Source organism: Amphiprion ocellaris, chromosome 11, assembly GCF_022539595.1.
Source record: "Amphiprion ocellaris isolate individual 3 ecotype Okinawa chromosome 11, ASM2253959v1, whole genome shotgun sequence".
Taxonomy (NCBI): Eukaryota; Metazoa; Chordata; class Actinopteri; family Pomacentridae; genus Amphiprion; species Amphiprion ocellaris.
The window spans coordinates 22197625-22218547 of NC_072776.1; the positions used below are offsets into that span (position 1 = coordinate 22197625).

At 38.8% G+C, this 20923-nt stretch overlaps 1 protein-coding gene across 6 annotated transcripts in view; it reads right to left on the reverse strand.

Annotated features, from left to right (window-relative positions):
• The window catches only part of LOC111563314 (nck-associated protein 5-like), an 82208-nt gene that overhangs the window by 45735 nt on the left and 15550 nt on the right, over positions 1–20923 (reverse strand). For 5 of the 6 annotated variants that reach the window (XM_055015156.1, XM_055015155.1, XM_055015154.1 and 2 more), the window contains exon 2: positions 2563–2653. In XM_055015156.1, the coding sequence (XP_054871131.1) occupies positions 2563–2653 (91 nt within the window). Of the gene's footprint in view, positions 1–2562; positions 2654–13105; positions 13245–20923 lie in introns of all 6 variants that reach the window. The other variant, XM_023262347.3, reaches the window with a different exon arrangement.

The following is a 20923-nucleotide window of genomic DNA, read 5'->3' on the forward strand; positions in this document are numbered from 1 at the left end:
CAACATTTGCAATTTTAGAACTGAAATTATTTACATGATCACTGATGGAAGCTAAAGTAGGTGCAGGTGTGGAAAAGGTAAGCTGAATGAATGACTGTGGTGCATTTTCAGTGTCTCTGTAACTCCGATTGAACAGTTGTGCACAAAGACAGTAGTCTCAAAGAAAACGCCAGAATGATCAGAAAGAACATCGTCGGCCATGACAAAGTGAAAAAAGTTAACACCTCCGAAGATTATTCAGTCCAGAGTGTGCCCTCAGTCCATAGGTATTCAGAATACCACCGAATGCTGTAGAGCTGTTGTTTTGAGTTTATCATCATGAATGTTAAAATGACCAGCAATAATGACACAGTCAAAGGGAATGCAAATGATAGACATCAGCACACATTTGAACAGCACTGACGTGGACTACAGATGTCTAAGAAAAACATTCTGAAGAAAAACATTTTCAAAAGAAGCAAAGTAAAAATAATCTGTTTGTATAGAATGGATAAATTCTTATGCACATCTGGTCTAAATTTCCTGCTAAAAACAGGACAATATCTTTTGTACAGTTACATTTACTGTATTAAAGCTAATTTTGCTTTGTGTCCTTCCTGCCCAGTGTGAGATGTAGATAGACAAGGTTAAGTTAAGAAGACAGTAGAGCATTTAACAGGTCAAGACAAATACGGTCCCCAGAAACTAGGAGACAAAATGAAGGCTAAAAAACCGTGAATGTTGGACTCTCATTCAACCAGTGGCACGAAAAAGTCTCCACTGGGGAGCTTGTGGTGCTCTGAGCCTGCTCAGTTCTATGATGATCTCTTAAGTGCTGGAGTACGTGAGGGATCTATGAGATGAGTCCTGGCTTTTAAAGATCCGTGTCTTTATGGACAGAGAGGGGCAGCAGCGTTGAAGTTTTCAGTGAGCTCAATGGGAGGGGGTCAGATAGAACTTTTCATGTCCTTGTGATTATGCATTTTAAAGAAAGTGATTCTGCTGAAGCCTTGGGTTTCCTCTGATGGGTCATGTGTTCTTTGATGCAAGGTGTAAGTCCAGTTTTCCGTGTGTGCTTTGACTTGGCTTTTGTAATTTTGACTGTGGCTGGCACTAGAGACATCAGGTCATCAAAACCAAACACTCACATTGCAGGCAGACATGCAGCATTACAAACCTGCTTTGTTTAGACACATAGAGCTGAGTGGAACATGATGAGAAACGTTTTCAGGTTTGTTCCACAAATTCACAACCTGCTCAATGAACACCCTGTAATGCTCAGTTAAAGCATACATACGATACACGCTGTCATTGTGTGTTGATACTATATTGCACTTTACTAAAAAAGAATACACTGAGATTAAATTTATTCATGCTGCTGACAATCATGTGATCATCAGCAGGCTGCTGACATAGTGTTCACTTGGAGTCATAGTTACAGTGACACCGTGCCGCTATCTTGCAATGACACAGAAATCTTTAACAAATCTGTACATCCAGATTATAAGCCACATCACTGCCAAATTGGTCCTGCCATTTCTTCACTTCCCTGAAAATTTCATCCAAATCTGTTAGTCCGTTTTTGAGTAATGTTGCTAACAGACAAACAGACACACAGACAGACAAACCAACACTGATCGTCACAAAAGTCTGCCGCATTCCTTGAGGGAGTAACTATTATTTTTCCTCTTTGTGTAAAATAAGTATAGTATAAGTGTAACATTGCAGAAATTCAAAGAAAAGAAAGAAAGACAAGACGTAAAAACGATAGGAGATGGATAAAGCTGAGACACCTAATTATGAGACTTGTTTACATTTGTTATATGGTTCATTAGTTCTAATCATTTGCACATTGAGCCAAACCACAGCGACAAAACTCATAAATAAAATTAGAGCTGATGTTCTGTGGTGTGCGTAATGTGGGCGTCTCTACAACACTGTTCACAGTTCACACAGTTGTGGGGACTCCCCTCCATCAGGGGACATCATGCATGTCTCCATAAGGTAAACTATTCAGTTACAGAATTAATTAAAACAATGCTAACTTTCACGAGGATAAATATTCATTGATTAAGTGCATCACAGCTTCTGGTTTAGAAACAGTGTAACACCCCATCAAGTCTCCCCTCTAAAACACACACATGATAACCAGCACAAGAGAAGCCTAACCCTGTCACTTACCTCTTAATGTTGACTGAACATATTATAGCACTGATTCTCAACATGAAGCCATTATTTGAAGAGGAGTTTTAAATGCATTCCAAGGGTGAGATCAATAGTAAATCTAAAACTGAATCATCCCCATTGACTTCTGTGTTGTATTTGCAATCTGGGTGATGAAAAGTGAAAAAAATCAATTGCTCATATATTTTCTTATACCAGTTCATCATGTTATTGCAAAAAAAAAAAAAAAAAATCTGCTAATGCTACAGTTTCACTTCATTTCACGAGCTTATGCTGAAATGCTGAATATAAGATTTCAGTTGATTGACGTGTAAAAACAGACAACAGCACCAAAGCATCACTGTTATAAAACCATAAAAACAGATTTAATCTAGTGGTGACTGGAGGTTCTTACGGTACCTTGTATGCTTTCATGAGGTCCAGTGGGTCCACCTTAGGCCCCTCCAGTGAGTCCTGGTTCTGCAGTATCGTTCGCACCGTCTCCTCCATGCTATGGTCAAGAAAAAAAAAAACAGGCAAAACGGTCAAACTATAATCTACTCATTGAGTGATAAAGGATTGCATGTGTTTACAGAGCATGTAAAAGGATAATCATCAAGGAATTTAACAGGGACACTTCATATTTCAAAGCCCAGCCAGGATTTGTCACCACAGACTTTGCAGGTCGACTGGCAATTCAATAAAAGTTAGATTTTGATGAATAAGACAAAGTTTGTGGCATGCTAGCAGCTATGCTTGTGCGCACTGAAGCTGTGTTTAGGCTCAGTGTTTGAGTTAAATGCTAACACCAGCTAACGGTCTTACAATGGCAATGCTAACGCGTTTAGCATGTAATATTTTTTTATGTTCACCATTTTAGTTTTGCATGTTAATTTGCTAATGTTGGCTAGTCTGCAGTGAACACCAAGTAGAGCAGAAGCTGTTTGGGTCATTTGAGGGAAAAATAAGCTGTGTTCCACTGCAGAAACCAAAAGAACCACCACTCGTAGGGTAGGAACTTATGACTGGCCCTGAAACACTACTGTGTGGGTGTGAATGCTAACTGGTTAAGTTTGGAATAGACACTGGCTGACTGGTTATATTCAGAGAGGACAACACATGCCATTTCTCTGCTCACTGGATGTCCTCAAGTAACTGTCTTCTCCTGTCTAACATCGGCAACTTCAACGTAAAATTCCCATATACTCTAAAATAACCAACTTATATTGCTGTATTTCCTATGTACTCACAGAACGGGACTAATATCCAATAACTAATATTTGTCATAGTTTTGATGCGCTCTGAGTTAATGCAGCAATCAAAGCTGTCGAATAGCACAAATGAAACAAGAAGACTAAAGGGTCAATTACAAGGCTGTACTTTCAAAAATTCACACCTCCTCACATTTGGCCCAAGCTCCTGCACTGGAAAGCCAACTAATGCCTATTAGCCATTTATATCTGCAGGAAAAAAGAACTAAAACACAAAAACAGAGGAAAATTCAGGGGTTCATCAAAGTCATTTGGATTTGCCGTTTGGGGATCAAGACAGATTGTCGAAAAAATGGTTTGACAACCAGTCCAATGTTGAGTTATTGAGAAATTTCAACCTGCAACAAAATGGTGGTCCACCTGATTTACAGTGCCATCCCTACAGCCTTGCAACCAGTAGGGCTGATAAACATTAATAAATGAGCATGTCTTTCTAAGTTCATCACAACAGGTTTCTTTACTTAAACTTAAAGCATTTTCAGTGTAATTAGGACTGATAGCAGGCTGCAGACCCCTGGTTTGATTTTTTTTTTTTTTTTGCCTTTGATTACATCTGACTAACTGACCAAATTTCCCTTTATGTAATGGTTTATGACAATGTAGACACTGTATGGAATAGTTAACAATGTCTGCTGTACAATGTAATTTTTACAGCTCACTGGATACAGTAATGAAGTTTGCTAATTGGAGGCAAAGGTGTAGAACTGAGGGAATGTGACGCTGATAAACCGGTCAATCTTTAATAGAACATCTTCACACTTCATAATTTTATGCTGACTGCATGAAATCATCATCGGAGAAGCTGCTGCCGAGATGCCTTGACCTACAGTGCCCCAAATTTTCTCATCCATACCCAATGACAGATGGTAGATTGGTAAAAGAAACAAGCAATTTGAGAGTGGTGACTATTAAAAACAAACAAAAAAAAAGCTTCATATAATTCATACTTGATTATATAAGAAGGAATAGATCCAATTGTAAAATATCAGTTTATCAAACACATCATAAAAAACTCTCATATTGTCTGAATTCGGAACAAGTTCCCATTTTATTAAGAAAAAAAGTTGAACTTTAAACATTTTTTGTGAGAAACGTGAAAGATATTTTGTACTACAGTATATGTACTTTATTAAATAGGATCACATGATATGATAAATAAGGAGAGTTTATGTTTAGCTGCGGGCTGCACAGTGGCGTAGTGGTTAGCACTTTCGCCTTGCAGCGAGAAGATCCCTGGTTCGCGTCCCGGCTTTCCCGGGATCTTTCTGCATGGAGTTTGCATGTTCTCCCTGTGCATGCGTGGGTTTTCTCCGGGTACTCCGGCTTCCTCCCACAGTCCAAAAATATGCTGAGGTTAATTGATTATTCTAAATTGCCCGTAGGTGTGAATGTGTGAGTGCTTGTTTGTCTCTGTATGTAGCCCTGCGACAGACTGGTGACCTGTCCAGGGTGTCCCCTGCCTTCACCCGAGTCAGCTGGGATAGGCTCCAGCCCCCCCGCGACCCTAGTGAGGAATAAGCGGTGTATAGATAATGGATAATGGATGTTTAGCTGCTTAATATTTCCAATTGATTCCTTGAAATCAACATGATTCTATAACTTGAGGTCAGAGGTATTTATGGATCATTTAACACTGACCCTTAAACACACAAAAACCAGTGGGCATAGTGAAAACAAGATGTCAACACAGTGTTGTATTATTCACTTATAATGCTGATATGGTAAACAAATAGCTGCTCTTTCTAGCAAATATGGAGCAACATTTCGATACACTGAGTCTTAAAGACAATATCCTGCTCTGTAGCTGTTAAACACATCACTATGTAAACCAGGTTGTTGTTAACTTTGTTTTTTGTTTGGTGTTGAACAGGAAGAATGCAGTCTGTTTATGAGCTGTTTTGTGTTATCTGACCCAATTTAAACTAGCATGTAAAGTGGGTGAGACATACTGCAAACAGACTCCTTTAAACAACATACTAATCTTCACTTGAAGTGCAAAACAACCATCAAAGCCTTGTTTGCTGCATTTTTTTTTTTTACATTTAGAACTACTTTACATATTACTGCTGTGTGCAATTCACATTGTTTTTAGATGAAAAGAACTACATATATAAATAAGATACCCATAATACTCCTACTGACATTTCTTCAAAAGGCTCCACTGTATCGTTGTAGTGCTGCGTTTGCCTGTGATTTTGTAATTGTTTTCCCTCTGAGTTGTGTATGCTTGATAGGCGCTGACCATGTTCCCCATAATGTCGTACGCAGTGACATTTTGCCCTGTCACTTCTAGAGCAGCCGTTTCCCCTGTTCGATGCATGTGCCACAGCCATTAGCACTAGTGGAGCTGCTGACTGTGAGCGCACCATTAGCTCTCCTGCCCCGAGTCATTGCCACTGACCTGAAACAAACCCGGCCCAAATGGAAACAGCGGGTGAGGTGGTGGTTGGAGGGAATAATACTAAACTCTAACATTCCAAGTGTTCAAAGTCTTAAAAAGAAACTTTGAACACATCACTTATTTCAATGTGAATATATGTTGTCTGAAAGGCCAGATGTGGAATGCAGATGTCTTCACATGCTGCTGAAAGGTCTCAGCAGGCCATTAGCACTGTCAGAGGTTGGAAGTTCACATTCCACTGGGAGCACCCAGTCTGCATTTGTGTATAGTTCAAATGAAAACTGCTATGAAACTGTAAATATATGTCAGACCACATGTTGACAGCTTACAGTAGAATCTATTATGATAAGTGCTGCATGTCTGAGTAGGTTCCCAGTCATCCAGGTCATGGTAAGCCTAAATGCTTCTATAGAACGCAACTGGACTTTGTTTTTTGCTTTTTAAAGGCGTTTCACCTCCCATCCAAGAAGTCTAGTTGCCTTCTGCTCAACAGACAAACTTGATGAGGTGCAAACCTAACTGTGCCTGACACTGAAAATAGAATATACAGTTGGATTAAATTTAAAATTGGATTTTGCTTTTTCATTTTGTTGGGTTCTGTTTTCACATATTTCAAATTGTAATCCTATTGTAAACTATTGCTTAGGCTTATCTATGATTTGATAACTTCTTACATTAATCCATGATGCTTCATTACTGTGTCATGATCTGAATGAATGCCAACTTAAGAGTAGGAATGGGTTCTCCCAAAACACTGTGAACGAACAGAAAGCTTAAAATGTTCATACATAACCAACACTGATGGGGCTTGTTGACATCTTGAACCGGTGTTGTATGAGCTTATACAGCACTGACTGTGACCTGTACATCAGCAATATTATACTACATTGCCAGAGGTGGGTAGCAGCACAGTCTCACTAAAAAATGTGTGACAGCTGCGTTGGTCCACACTGTACTATTTTCACAAAAAAATTGTTGCAAAATGATGAGAAGTGTTTGCGTTCACACTAGCAATGTAGAAAACAACCAGAACTCTGCCGTCAACATTTGCACTTCTGGATTTTAATGCAACCCATGGTCTTTTATAAATCTAACCAAGCAGTTTGGTGCGGAAATTTCACAAACTAGTTTTGTAACATAAAGAACAACAAACTATGACTGAAAATGGCACACAACAATAGGGCTCAATCTACAGTCGCCTGGGTCAAAGTCCTATGACTTATGGCTCATTCAATCGTCTAACCTGCTTATGTGGACTTTGTTGCTCTTCATATGTGTAAGGTGAAAGAAGTTTGTCAGTCATGTAACATGAAACTCACAAGACAAATGGCATGGAAGCAGGCTAACAGAAACAGTAGGCATCCGACAAATTTACAGCCTTTATTGTAAAGCTTGAGTTGTTGCACTGTGGATCAATGTAGCTTTTATGCATTTCAGTGTAAAACTATGTCACTTACGATGGCATTTACTTTTCACCAGTACTTTTTAAGGGAAAAGTCAGTGCTTGTATACTCATTGCTCTACTTTTATTCATTATTAATTACAATTACTATTATTAATTAATCTTGTAGTCTGTTGTGGCATGCTGTCATGTTTATTTTTTAATGTCCTCTGATTAAGTTACTCTAGTAGCTTTTTTTCAGTAGATACTTTTACACTTTAGTCTTCCCATTTCACTGCAATGCTGACCTCGAAGCTAAGCCATCTTTTTGACTTGTCCCTGAACAAACCGACTAGAATTAAACCTTTGATGGCATCCTCTTTCACCACCAATCACTGAAATGGCAGTACAAAGGTCAAATCTACAGCACTCACTCCATCAGAGTAAATCATCCTGTGTGCCTTCTATAAATAAATATAATGCAAAATGTCATAAGTAACATTATACATTATTCAGTTGTGTTTTCACAGCAGTCTCAGCATCTCTAAGTGCAACTGTCAGAGTACCAGAGCTGGTCCTCTTTGTCTCATCACACCTGCTCTTCATGAAGCCAGACAAACCCACCTGATTCCCATCAAAATTCATTTTATTCTCATCAATATTTCATTCATTGCCTCCACTTCCTTCCCACTCATTCCTCACTCACCCCATGCTGCTTTCCTACTGACTTCTAGTCATTTGAAATGAGGCTAACCACATGAGTCCTTGCTGCTCTCAGTTCACATTTACTCATCATTCCACATTTGTGGTTGGGCACTGAAGGAAAAGTGGGTCTGCTAGTCTCACTGTGGACTGTGTTGGAGTTAAAGTGCAGCTGAGTGCTCTCAGAAAGGGAAATACAAGGCTGCACCTCGTCTGACTAACAAGGCCTCGTCCTCTCCACACCATCCCGATCTGACGACTGCTGTATGGAAGGAGAGACATCTGTGGTCTGACTGTCCCGCAGGTCTCATTGCAGAATTGCTGCTTAACGAGCAAAAAATATTTGCTTGGCCCTCACTCAGCTATTAGAAAACAGGATTTGTTTACTGAAGTGTTTTACTGATCTTCCATTGTGGGTTAACTCCCACCTCAGACTGTAGTTTTGTTTGTGATTTTTACGTCCTCTGCTACTCATGTGGTTGGTAATGGACTTTATACAACCTCTGTGTGTCTGGATGGCTTGTAGGGACTGTACTGATTACACCTGGCTGAAGACTGAGCTCCAGATCCCACCTGGCAGTCAGCAGGAGCTAATTTGGTGAAAAGCTACTTGTGATTTGTGTCTTCGTATGTTGTGTCTTGTTAGAAAATGTGTGTTTTGAGGCACCAGTTTAATTTAGTTAATTACATGCACTTGACACATTTGTATTGTATTAGTTTCTGTTGTGTGTGGTGTGCTTAAGTTTGGATAAGGAGTTTAGTTGTTTTGCTTTTGTTGCACTAGTTTAAAAACTCTGTTGGCCTTTGTTAATTTTACTTTGTTCTTGTTGATTTAGCAACATCCACCGGTCTTGTTTTTCTTTGTGTGATCACTTTTATAAGTATAACTTTTATAATTTGTCTGAGTAATAAATTGTTTTACCTAAACCAACGACAACCGGTTGTTTTTGGTACTCCCAGCTGACCCTAGTGGCTGGGTCATAACAGTGATCAATATATTAGGTCAGCATTTCCTTCGATGAAAATCAGCTGTCAGCCAGCAATTCAGTGAAGATGAGGAACTGATTTACTCGCTATTTCCAGCAACAGCTGACTGTGAAGCTACCTAAGAATTTCCTTATTCTCAGTTTTAGTGGGGTTTTGTTGTTAGCTGATAAATTGATGCCCCTTGAGATGACTATCTCTTTTGTAGGTTAGGTAAGGCAAGGCCATGGCAAAGTAGTTACATACCACATAAAATTTGGGAACTCACAAGAGACCCAGAGATTGAAACTGCTTTCATAAGCTAATAATCACACGTAGCATAATAATAAAATTTATTTCCAACATCATAAAAATCTCATTGTCTTGATTATTTTAAGGAAATTAACTGCAACAGAAATCTCTGTCATGGTGGCCCACTGCTACCTAAACCCCCGCCTTGCTTTCAGCCACTCAAACATTGAAAACCACCTCACTCATCCACCACAATCAAATTCAAACACAACTGAAATAACAATTCCAAGATCACACATGTATGTACCTTGTCTCCTGCCGGAAAAGTTGTTTTTAATTGGCTCATTTAAGCACATATACTCAGTCCTGGTTGCTATGCATTTTATCAGGAGTAATCTCTTGTTTTTGGGGTTTCCTGTGCACAGTTGATTCAACTAGGAAATCTAATATTTTGACTGAACAACAGTGACTGAACTGGTGAGTTGTGCAGTTCAAGTAAAACTTGATATTTCATCCATCCATACATCCAATATTTTAGACTTCAGAGGCATTAAAAACTGTCTAGTGTCTAAACCACTGCGGATTTGATTGCAATTAGCAGACTTGTGAGTTAGAAAGCATTCAGCCCAGTGCTAGTAGCACAAAGTACAAACTGAAAATACATCTGGATTCTTAAAATATCCATTGTATTGGCTTTCATCACTGTTTCCATTCAGGAATAAATTGCGTAGGGGATGCACACTTTACATATCAAACATGGACACACATGTGCACCGATGCATGTATTTACAGTATGTATATGACACTGCTCCAGCAGCCATGCAGATATTTGTCTTAAATGGAAAAGACCCTTCATTCTTACCAGAGGCTGCTGCTTTGTAACGTTTTGCTCCAGGCTATACTTTCCAAAGCATGACTCTCAGTCATCATGCATAACAATGTATGAATGAATGGCCTAGTTTCCCCCTAAGTAGTAATGTGACCCCTTTCCCTACTTCAGTGAACCAATGCAAGCACACAATGTATGAGGAAGCATTCCATTGCTATTCTGCTCAGTCTTTATCTATAGCACACTGAGGCATTTGGGTGCATTTAAGCATGGTACCCTTACAGAGAAGCATTATTTTCAGCAGACAGCTCAATTATATCTGTGCTACAATTGAGAAATTAGCAATAAAGGAAATCCTTTGAATGAGTAGGAGGTGTATAAATATATCTACTTTGACATTTTTTTCCTTTTATTGAGATTCAGCAAGAATTTTTTATGACAAATAGAGTAGACCAGATAGACAAAATAGCTTTTACATTTGTGAAAACTAACATGATGTAAAAGGAAAAGAGAAAAAAGAAATGATGATGAAAAAGACCAATACCTCAGCTAACACACCAGGATATCTCTCTGATCTATGTGGTATTAAATGAAAACTGCACAGATCTTTGCATGTGGAAAATATCTATTTAAAAAAATCAGTCGATATGAATGTTGTTAGTGGTGAAGTTGTTGTGTAAATAAAATATGAGATAGAAAGAATCCTCCAGAGCTTCTCCAGCACTCAAGGGTCCTTCGAGAGCAGCAAATTAGTATTTCAACAGAACACTAACAGTCAGGATTTACTTAAAAGGCTGCTTTGGATGAGACACGGCACATAACAAGATTAAATTGAGCTAAAATTATGCAATAATTGAAAGAGGCCATTTAAACAAAGCCTGCAATTTAGTGGAAACTTTATCTGTTATTTTTTAAATTTATGAAAGCATACTAGTTTTTCCAGATATCTTTTTGTAGTTCTGAGCTGTGCTCTCACACATCGCCCTATGCTAATCGGCAAAAACAGAGAAAAACACTATCTACTGCAATTTCCCTAAATATTGGGCAGTGGATCACATATTGTCTGAATGGCAGGGGGTGAATTAACTTACAGCCACAAATCATCGGGGCGTAATCTCACACCTCGCTGAGCATATGCAGATGTGATCACGAGGCACCGTCAGTAGCCTCAGAAGTGGCTGGACATAATGCTTGGTTATTATTTCCCTTTATCACATGCTGGTAGGAGAGATCAATGAGTGGGGACACAGTAGCAGCCTCACACTGCAGATGGCTGACATTTCATATCATGTTGTTGGGTACTACAATAAAACGGAGTAGATTTTTTTTTCTCAAAGGCAGTCTTTACATGTAGCGGGCTCTCAAGTTAATGAAAGTGTTGGATGCCACCACAGTAGCCCAGCAGTTCATCACACTGGGTGCACGGTTGCTTTGATTGATGTGAAGTGTCCATTGTTTGTCGCTTGGCTGCATGGTTTGTCATTGAACTTCAATTTACTAAGATATAAGGATGTGTGATAGGAGAAACTTTTCCACTGTAAGAACTCCAGACAGACAAGAGGGGGCACAACCATTTACAGGAACGGCCCTGGGATCAGCCATTTCAGCCTTTCTATCATATTTATTGTGCTGTAGGATCCAACAGCTTTGACCTCGGCATTAACTCAGAGTGCACCAAAATGACAACTAACTGTAGCAACTAGACTCAAGTCCAGTTCTGTGAGCACATTGAACAATGGAGGGTTTAATATGTTACGCTACATGATGAATTTTATGTTGGTGATGTTATGACTGCAGACACTTGTTGTCCTCTATTAGTTTAATCAATCAGCATTAAGACTGCAGTTTTTTCAGGATAGCTATGGAGTCCCTATCTTGGAGTAGATACTTTTTTTCACTCCTGAAAATGGCCCTGAATGAGGTTCTACAGAGGAGTCTCCTGCCGTTGGAACACACTCACAGGTACAGGCAAAAAAAACAGCCCACAAGTTTCTACAGTGTCCAGCAGCTTATTGCAATTGATCAGAGAACTTCATGTCACCTAAACTGGCAAGCTATAGCGTTGGACACACAATGTCTTGAGTGTTGATGCTGTTTGATAATTTATATAAACAATGAAGCGGATTTTTAGGAGTCTAAATGTTGATCATTGAATTGATTGAATATACACTTTCATAGAGGTCTGAATGGGAATGGGCTCTGCACAAATACATTTAAATGTACAACAGTAACAAGGGATAAAAAATTAGCAAGATATTGATAATAATACTCACAAAGCACATTAGTTATGTGCTTGTACAGTGGCAGTGGTCAAGCTTGTTTACCTCGGGAAACAACAGTTTGCTTTGCTAGATAATGTGGCTCAGGTGGTAGAGCGGGTTGTCCACTAATCAAAACACTGGCAGTTTCCCAAGTGTCCTTGGGCAAGACACTGAACCACAAGTTGTTCTCGGTGGTAGGCAAGTCCTTTGTGTGTTTGTGAATGGGTAAATGAGATACACATTAGGCCATTTTCCACTGCAGAAAAGTCCAGGTCATAATAACTGTCCCAGTAGAACTCATTTCATGGCTTTTTTGGAGGGGAGAAAATAGGGCAGGAACCTCTGAGGGCCCCTAAAAAACTGCTGCGTCTGGCTTGAGGAAGACTGGTTAAATTCAAGAGTTGTAGGACTACTATATTATAGATTGCCTTTACAATAGTATGCAAACATTTTTTCACAACTGTATGCACACTGATTATTGTCAGTCCGAAAATCATTTTACCAGCATCAGCACCAACAACTGGACTGGTGCTGAGCAGGAGGCTGTGGAGAATCGTGAGACATGCCTAACTCTGGATGCTGCTTGTGGCACAGGAGAGCATCATGTGTGGGTCAAGTGTACTGCACCTGTAGGTCTGTGAATGTGGTCTGAAGATCAAAAGTGCAGGTACAGGTACAGACCCATTGTCAGATAGACAATTTTGGCAGCCACAAATAGCTTTATTCTACTTTTTTCACCTATGCAGTAGTATTTGTAAACAGATTTTAATGTTTAAAATGAGTTTCCCTGTTCTAAAATATTGTTTCCAATATTTGCTATTTAAAATCCAGTCCTGGTATGTACGAGTGTGTCAGTGTATTTCAGTGTCTGCAGCCTGGTTGTTGGTGTGGTGAAGGTGCTACCTGGAGAAGTGCTGCTGCAGTGTCACCATCTGCTGCCCACCCTGCTGAGACTTCCCCCTCTCCCTTCTCTCCACACCCAGATGTTGTTTGTTCTCCAGCTGGGGATTATTATTATTATGGATCAGTGTTGGTGGCGTAGCTGTGGGGCAGAGGAGTAAACACAGTTAGTTTGTTGTTAATCTTGCATATAATAATTCCGCTGAAAATTTCCGATACAGTACATCTGTTCACCACACTCCCCCCGTCTCTCTGTAACGGTTCAGTTTGTCATCAAGTTTACTTGTCTGAACAATGCAGGACCAGTGCGTTGCCTCCTCCACACCTCTCTTCTCTTCGCCTCACGCACTGTAGTTTTGAATTAGTGTCGAAATCCTTGTTTTGCCCACAGCTGACAGGCTGCGAGTTAGACAGACTTCCTGCTCATGACATTTAAGCAGTGCCTTGGGGTAAACTGTCATTTTGGAACCAAATATCCGTGTATCACACAAAAAAAAACCATGCTCTGATACTGTTATGGCAGCAAAAGTTCAGGTGTTCTTTAATATTATAATGACCATATGACCTCATTGCTAGTCCTTCGGGTGTTTAATTGTTTGAAAACTAATCAATGAAACAGCAGAGAAATTTAAGACTGCTGTTACCTGTTCATGATGTCAACCTGTTCACATGAGATGCAGTTGGTGACCCAGGGAAATTAACATTACTATATGAATTTTTAGCTTATATAAATGCGTGTGTGTGCATGCATATATATATATATATATATATATATATATATATATATATATATATATATATATATATATATATATATATATATATATATATATATATATATATATATATATGCACCTTACATATCAACAGTAGCTTAATAATAATGACAATATATAGTCACCAGCCTATTTCAAAAATCATTTGTTTGGGTGAGTGTTTTTTTCTCTTTTTGTTTGTAGCCTCTAGTCACGGATTTGGCTCCCTGTGACTCACGTCGCCCTACAGACTGCATCAGTACCATGTAATGCTGTTGTACTGGGAACCTGTAAAAGTATATGGACACATGAAGCTAATATCGGCTGATAAAATTGACTTTTTTGTTTAAGACTACACAAAACTACCTTTACATGATCAGAGAAAAGACATCCAGAGGGAACTGTGCCAGGATGGATCATGGGCTCCTTCCTTTGAGAGTTTCTCCAGACTGATAATAGTCCCAAGGATAGATCTAGACATATATATCTCATCTGGCGTGAGAATGCCTCAGGATCCCTGTAGTGAAGCTGGAAAACATTGCTGAGGAGAGTGATATCCACACTGCCCTAGACCAGCCCCAGATATGCAACAGATAATGGGTCGATGCCAATGTCAGTGCTGCTATTATTGCCACTGTAAACCTTTTTCATATCACATTTTTTGACATTTGTCTTAGCAGGTGTGATATCAGTCTTTTCACCTTGTTAACATGTACATATGCTGTTACTTTAAATGCTAAAATAAGATAGCATGAGTGACAAAAGCAGTCAACACCATCGTTGAGTGTTTCCTTGAGACTGCAGTGTGCCGATGACAGTCTGTAAAACAGATTCAGAGCGAGGGCTTCATACATTACAAAGCTCAGAACCGAACCTGCCAGCTTGCTGCATCATCATTTGTCTTCAGAATTGGTTTCCACTTTGAACATGTATGGCTGAATTACACCAATATTACAACTTGCCATTGTGTAGTGTAGAACAGTTTTACAGTCTATAAGTACAGTGAGCTGGTGTGCTTGAGCTGCTGTTAGCCATACCAGTGAGCCTTTCCCGGACATACTGACTTGCCATAGTTGGTAAAGCACAGGTGTCACTAATAATCTGAGAGTGTCCAGTGATCCATGACAGGCATAGCAAGCAAAATACCAGCGTAATTATCAGCCAATCAGCCATCATAAATGCTACTATTAGCACTATTGATTTTCTCGTGTGACACGTCACAATGTCTTCTGTGAAAACGGCTTGTAGTCCTTGAACAGTCAGATAGTGTGTGCGGTGTTGCCGTCATTACTGATAAGTGGCTAAACTGTAAGAGACTGATATTACCAGAATGCTCACAACAGTATAGGAAGATAAAAGAAGAAAATCAGAGCATTTTTCAAACATGTAACACAGAAGTCAAGACAAGCACACTCCCAGGAAACATCTCCCTGTGCTTTGAATGTGCAAACTAAGAAATCAGGGTCAGTACAAAAGATCACTTAATTAACACTCACTGGGTGTGTTTTAATTAGTTTTTTCCCCCCACAGCAGTCCTCTCTAATTATTACTCTCATTATTCCTGTTCTTAACGTATGGATAACAATCAGATTTTGTTTCCTGTTTGTCTGTCCTTCAGCCAACAAGAGCAAGTAAACTAGGTGAATGAGTTCAGATTTTCACTGATCATTGAGTATTTTTATCCTGTAGATGCAAAGTCAGGGACAAAAGCATTAAAGCACACAAACAAGAAACGGTCTAAAACATGTTTGATCTGAAAATGTTAATGGAGGTTTTTCAGGCCCTCAGGGTGGAAATTTGCATTTGCGGAAACCGGCAGGGATAAGAACTTTGAATGAGCACTGCCATCTAGTGGCGTCTACACATCATTACCAGAGGCTGTAGAATCACTGGACAATATTAACAGAAATCAGAGGATGAACGTTCATTCTTGACACTAAAAAGAGAAGATAATTAAACAATATCACCACATAGTCAGTGGTGCTGTTAAGAATTAACTTTCAAGCTCAACTTTAAAGCCTGTAGAGAAGTCCTTATTTGAACATTCATGATACAGTAACAAGTGAGCAAGATGTTTCCATCGAGGCGGCTCATGTGACACCAGTGGAAGCTCCAGGACCACTACTGAATGGGCCTCATGGTAAAATGTTCCACATAAGGCCGCATTTATAAAGGTTGAGTCCCTGCCTCAGCAGCCTGGGTTGGACTTCAGCCCTTAAAAGTAGACTAAACATGCAATAAAAAGCGGGACAAAACACTGCAGAAAGCACATGATGAATAACTGCTGAGTGTCTGGAAACATACAATGATCGAGGGACTGTTTGCATGCACTCCTTTAAAACGTTTTTGAGGGTTGTGAAGTCATTTTTAAAGTAAATATTGAGTATTATTATTGTTATTATAGCTCAAAACAAACATGTGATGATATAAAATAAAAAGGCCTAATCTGAAATGCAGACATCAAAAAAGAAAAATTATTTCACATACATGCGTACACTGTCCCTAATTACTAATTTTGATTTCACATGATGTGTAATTGATCGCCGTGACAATGGATGTACAGCTTTTAAATTATAACCAAACAGCAAGTTTCTACACTGCTTTTTTCCATCCAAAGCATCAGATTTGCGTGTGCATTTTGTGATTGAGCTCTTTAGCACCCCACTATCATCACACATTGTCCTCCAGAACATACATGGATAATTTGTACAGCAGACATTTTGACTCATCACCAAAAAAAGAAACGCACAAATGAAATTACTGATAAATGATTGCTGTGTAATGTTTTTTCATTCAATATTATTGTAAGAGTCATCTTTTAATCTCAACAGCTCACAGAATATGTCTCAAATTAAATAATCTCAAAGTGAAACGTAAGTATGTAGCCCACGTGTGGATACTGTTTAGGAAACACACTGTAACGTTTTGAGAAGTTTGAACAAGAACTGATATTTTAAAAATGTTTGAATCTAGTCACACACTATAAGTGTCTTTATGTTTGTCCTTGACCTATGTTGTTTGATTTTAAAAAAAAGAAAAAAATGTAATACATGAAAGAGGCAACAATTGCATCTGAAGGCCTTATGTAACAACACAAATGTATCACTTCCTGCCAAGGACTCACAACACCAATGAACATCCATTCATCTATCCATTATCTACACACCGCTTAATCCTCATTAGAACTGCGTGGGTGCTGGAGTCTATCGCAGCTGACTTAGGGTGAAGGCAGGTCACCAGTCTATCACAGGGCTACATATACAGATAAACAATCACACTCACATTCACACCTACGGGCAGTTCAGAATCACCAATTAACCTCAGCATGTTTTTGGACTGTGGGAGGAAGCTGAAGAACCCAGACAAAACCCACACATGTACAGGGAGAACATGTAAAGTCCATGCAGAAAGATCCCAGGCCCAGGCTGGGATGGGGATCTTCTAGCTGCAAGGCAACATTGTTAACCACTGTTCCACTGTACAGCCCTACTATTGAACACTCCCTTTAAAATGTCTGTTTCTTCAGATGAGAAAAAGCACGAACATGGATGTGTTTCTCAATCGTTGGCCAGTAGATGGAGTACTTCATTCATTTTCTTCAGTAGTCAAGCCTCATCTGAGATGATGCCTCAGTCCTGGTGTTAGCTGAGTCACATGGCACCTCTGAAGGTGTCATGTGACTTTATGTCCTGAGATAATACATCTGTGCCACTAAACACGTTACACAACACCAGTCTGAACAAGTGTTGTTGGCTGATTTGAAGAAGCATGTGCTTACTATAAACATTTAAAGCTAAAGGTTTTGTGTAAAAGATGAAACTCAATTTTTTTATTTTTTTATTTTATTTTTTTTTTGCAGGTGGAAAGATCTATGTGAAAGATTTCAGAAGTGGGTAGTTTGGATAACCATGAGAATTTTAAGTTATCACAAATAGTCAATGTTTCATTTGAAAATGGAACCCTTCAGACGTACCCCTGGTGATGTTTCTATAGACTAACCTTTGCAAGTGCCCCCAGGGATGTATGAAAATGTCAAGTACACATTTTCACCAGGCATAAAATACAACTTACACTGCACTGGTACTGTACCACAAAAGAGTACTGTAAATGCACATCATTAAGGGACCATTACGCTGAAGAATCTCTATTCTTAGACTTTATCCTCTGTTAATACACACAGTGACATGCAGTTCTTTGGATAAGCTTCTCACCAGTGTACAAATAGAACAATTACCAACAGAGGTCAGTTTTATTGGTACTACACCAAACAGTGCAAGTTTTATCCATTCATGCCTCTCAGTGGGAGTGAAATAAAGACTTTTACCAACTCATGAGTAGTATTCAGTACTCAGACAACAGAATTAAAATCCAAATAAAGTACACTACATACTGCAAAACTACCATCTCAGTAATTTGAAAGCAGATGCAGCCTTAAGTACAACACTGCATATACGGAAAACAGGAGCAAATGCAAAAACCCTGTAAGTTGGACACAATATAAAAGAAGTTTACATACATATGTAGTTTTGCACTGTGATATCTAATAAGGGTTACTAGTAAAAGGCCAACACTAAACCTGCTTAATATATCCAATAATACTGGAATCACACATTCAGAATGGTGTAATCGCAACAACTGATTGTTTGGTCATTTGGGAGCTGCACAAACTGGTTGGGAAATCAACACCAATTTACTACCTTTTTAGCAGCTGAACATGTCGGCTTCGTGTCTGAATGAAGACCCTGGTCACTTTTCTGTACAAGTTGCAACAACAGTCTTACTAGTCTGAACTACATGACTATGCATTATTGGACATACATGCACTAGCACATGCAATTTGGAAAGGCTTTTTCAACATCTCAGCACCAATACTGGTCCAAAAACATCACAGAGAAAAAAAGGCAAATCTCAAATATCAAATCTTCCTCATTCACTTTGCTCCAATTCAATTTCACATCTATTGCAAACTCAAATGTCCATACAAATAAAATGTTACTCTGATCAGTACAGAGTCTAACAGGTCAGATTATTAGACTCACCAGTAATAGGCTAAGTATAAGGTTTTCATAAAACATTAACAGAAGCTTTAGTTTGTTGCCTCTTGCTGTTTATAGGAGTCTTTACTCTGAGATCAATAAAAACCTGCAGCATCAGACAGCAGCAGAACCATGGGAAGCATCTTCAAAGCAACAGAGGTCCATGCAGTTATGCCCATGGAACAACAGCAGTAATTTTTCTCACTTAAAATGATAAATTGATAAATTCCTGACATGACACAGACAGGATTGAAAAAAATAAAACTAAAATACTGAGTACATTTCTTCTCATTAAACAGGTGAGTTGTCACACAAGCTGCAGTTAGATCATTTGTTGAGTCCTTAGCTCCATCACAGCTGTCGGAATGTTATTTTACGGCTCTCCAAGTAGTAGTTACATCAACACACACTGGCAAAATCTTCAGTGTTTACATCATGTCTGAATGCTAGAATACCATAGTCTTTTTAATAGTCTTTTTAATAGATTGATGAAGCAGCAATGTTACATTTCCCATGTCTGGAAAGGGCGTAACTGTATCTGTGGTTGGTGTAAGAGGTAATGCAGTGGATTTTCTGCTAGTTTTCACTAAATACACCTGTCTGTTGTTGCAGAAAACAACGCTACAAAGGTAAAGTTGTGGACTGAACAACAAAACACGACCTGACACTTGCTAAAAGTCTGTAAAGTAGTTGACCTGTAGCTAAATTTAACATTATCACTAAACAATACACTATCATTCAAAAGTTTGGGGTCACTTAGAAATGTCCTTATTTTTTAAAGAAAAGCATTTTTTTTTTCAATAAAGATAACATTAAATTCATCAGAAATACAGTCTAGACATTGTTAATGTGGTAAATGACTATTCTAGCTGGAAACAGCTGATAGGGGTACAGAGACCCACTTCTAGCAACCATCACTCCTGTGTTCTAACGGTACATTGTTTTAGCTAATGGTGTTGAAAGGCTAAATGATGATTAGAAAACCCTTGTGCAATTATGTTAGCACATGAATAAAAGTGTGAGTTTTCATGATGGAAAACATGAAATTGTCTGGGTGACTCGAAATTTTTGAACAGTAGTGTATGTTTGGTTTGTTTTTGCCTATTTACACCACATTTCCACAAAACAATTTTAGTAATATTTGCAAATTGATTGTGTTTTAATAGCTCAAGATTTTAAGTTTCTTGATGAATGATTAGCTTAGCCTAGAATGAAGTCTCATAACAGCAGGAAACAGCTAGCTATGGACAGCTCTAAAGCTGTGCATCTCTGAGCTTTGGTATATGGTGTGTACAAACACTAAAACACAGTTCTACTAACTGTAACTATCATGAACAAATGAATGGAATTGCCTGGTTTGGTACAATTTTGTCTGCACAGAGATGAGTGGGTAACCTTAATACAAACAAATAAAAAAAAACTGTCACTGCTACAGCAAAAGCAAATGTGTAATCAGCAGGCTTTAAGCTAACTTAAGCTCTAATAGGGTTTTTTTTCACCAGCTGCCTCAGACTTAGGCTAAGCAAGGTCAGCCATGTCCTGACTTTTTTGTACTTGAAAGTAAAATAATACTTACTCATTCAGTGAGTATCTCCTCACACTGGTGATACAGCTAGCTCTGTGTGCTATGTGTGCATTTAAGACAGCATTAGCTTTGTATATGTCAAAAAAATAAAGAAGTTTGGACCTACACAGTCTTCCAGGGTGTCCACGGTAGTGCTTGTGAACAATAGAAGTGGAACAGGAGATGAAATTGAGATAGGGGTTAGACAGTTGGAGGAAGAGCAACGTTAAATCTGGCACATGCTAACTATCTAAATATGCTAACAAGCTCAACAATAATTCCCCAGAATTGCACTGAGCTCTCTGAGGCCCTGTATAAAACCAAAGCAGCAGTTGGCTATTCATGTATTCATGAACTCTATTATGGCTTAAAGTTATGCAGAATTATGGATGTTGCTACTCTGAGCGACAGGAGTTTCACATAACACAATCATTGAAATCATTTATTCAATGCCCGAGCAAGACAG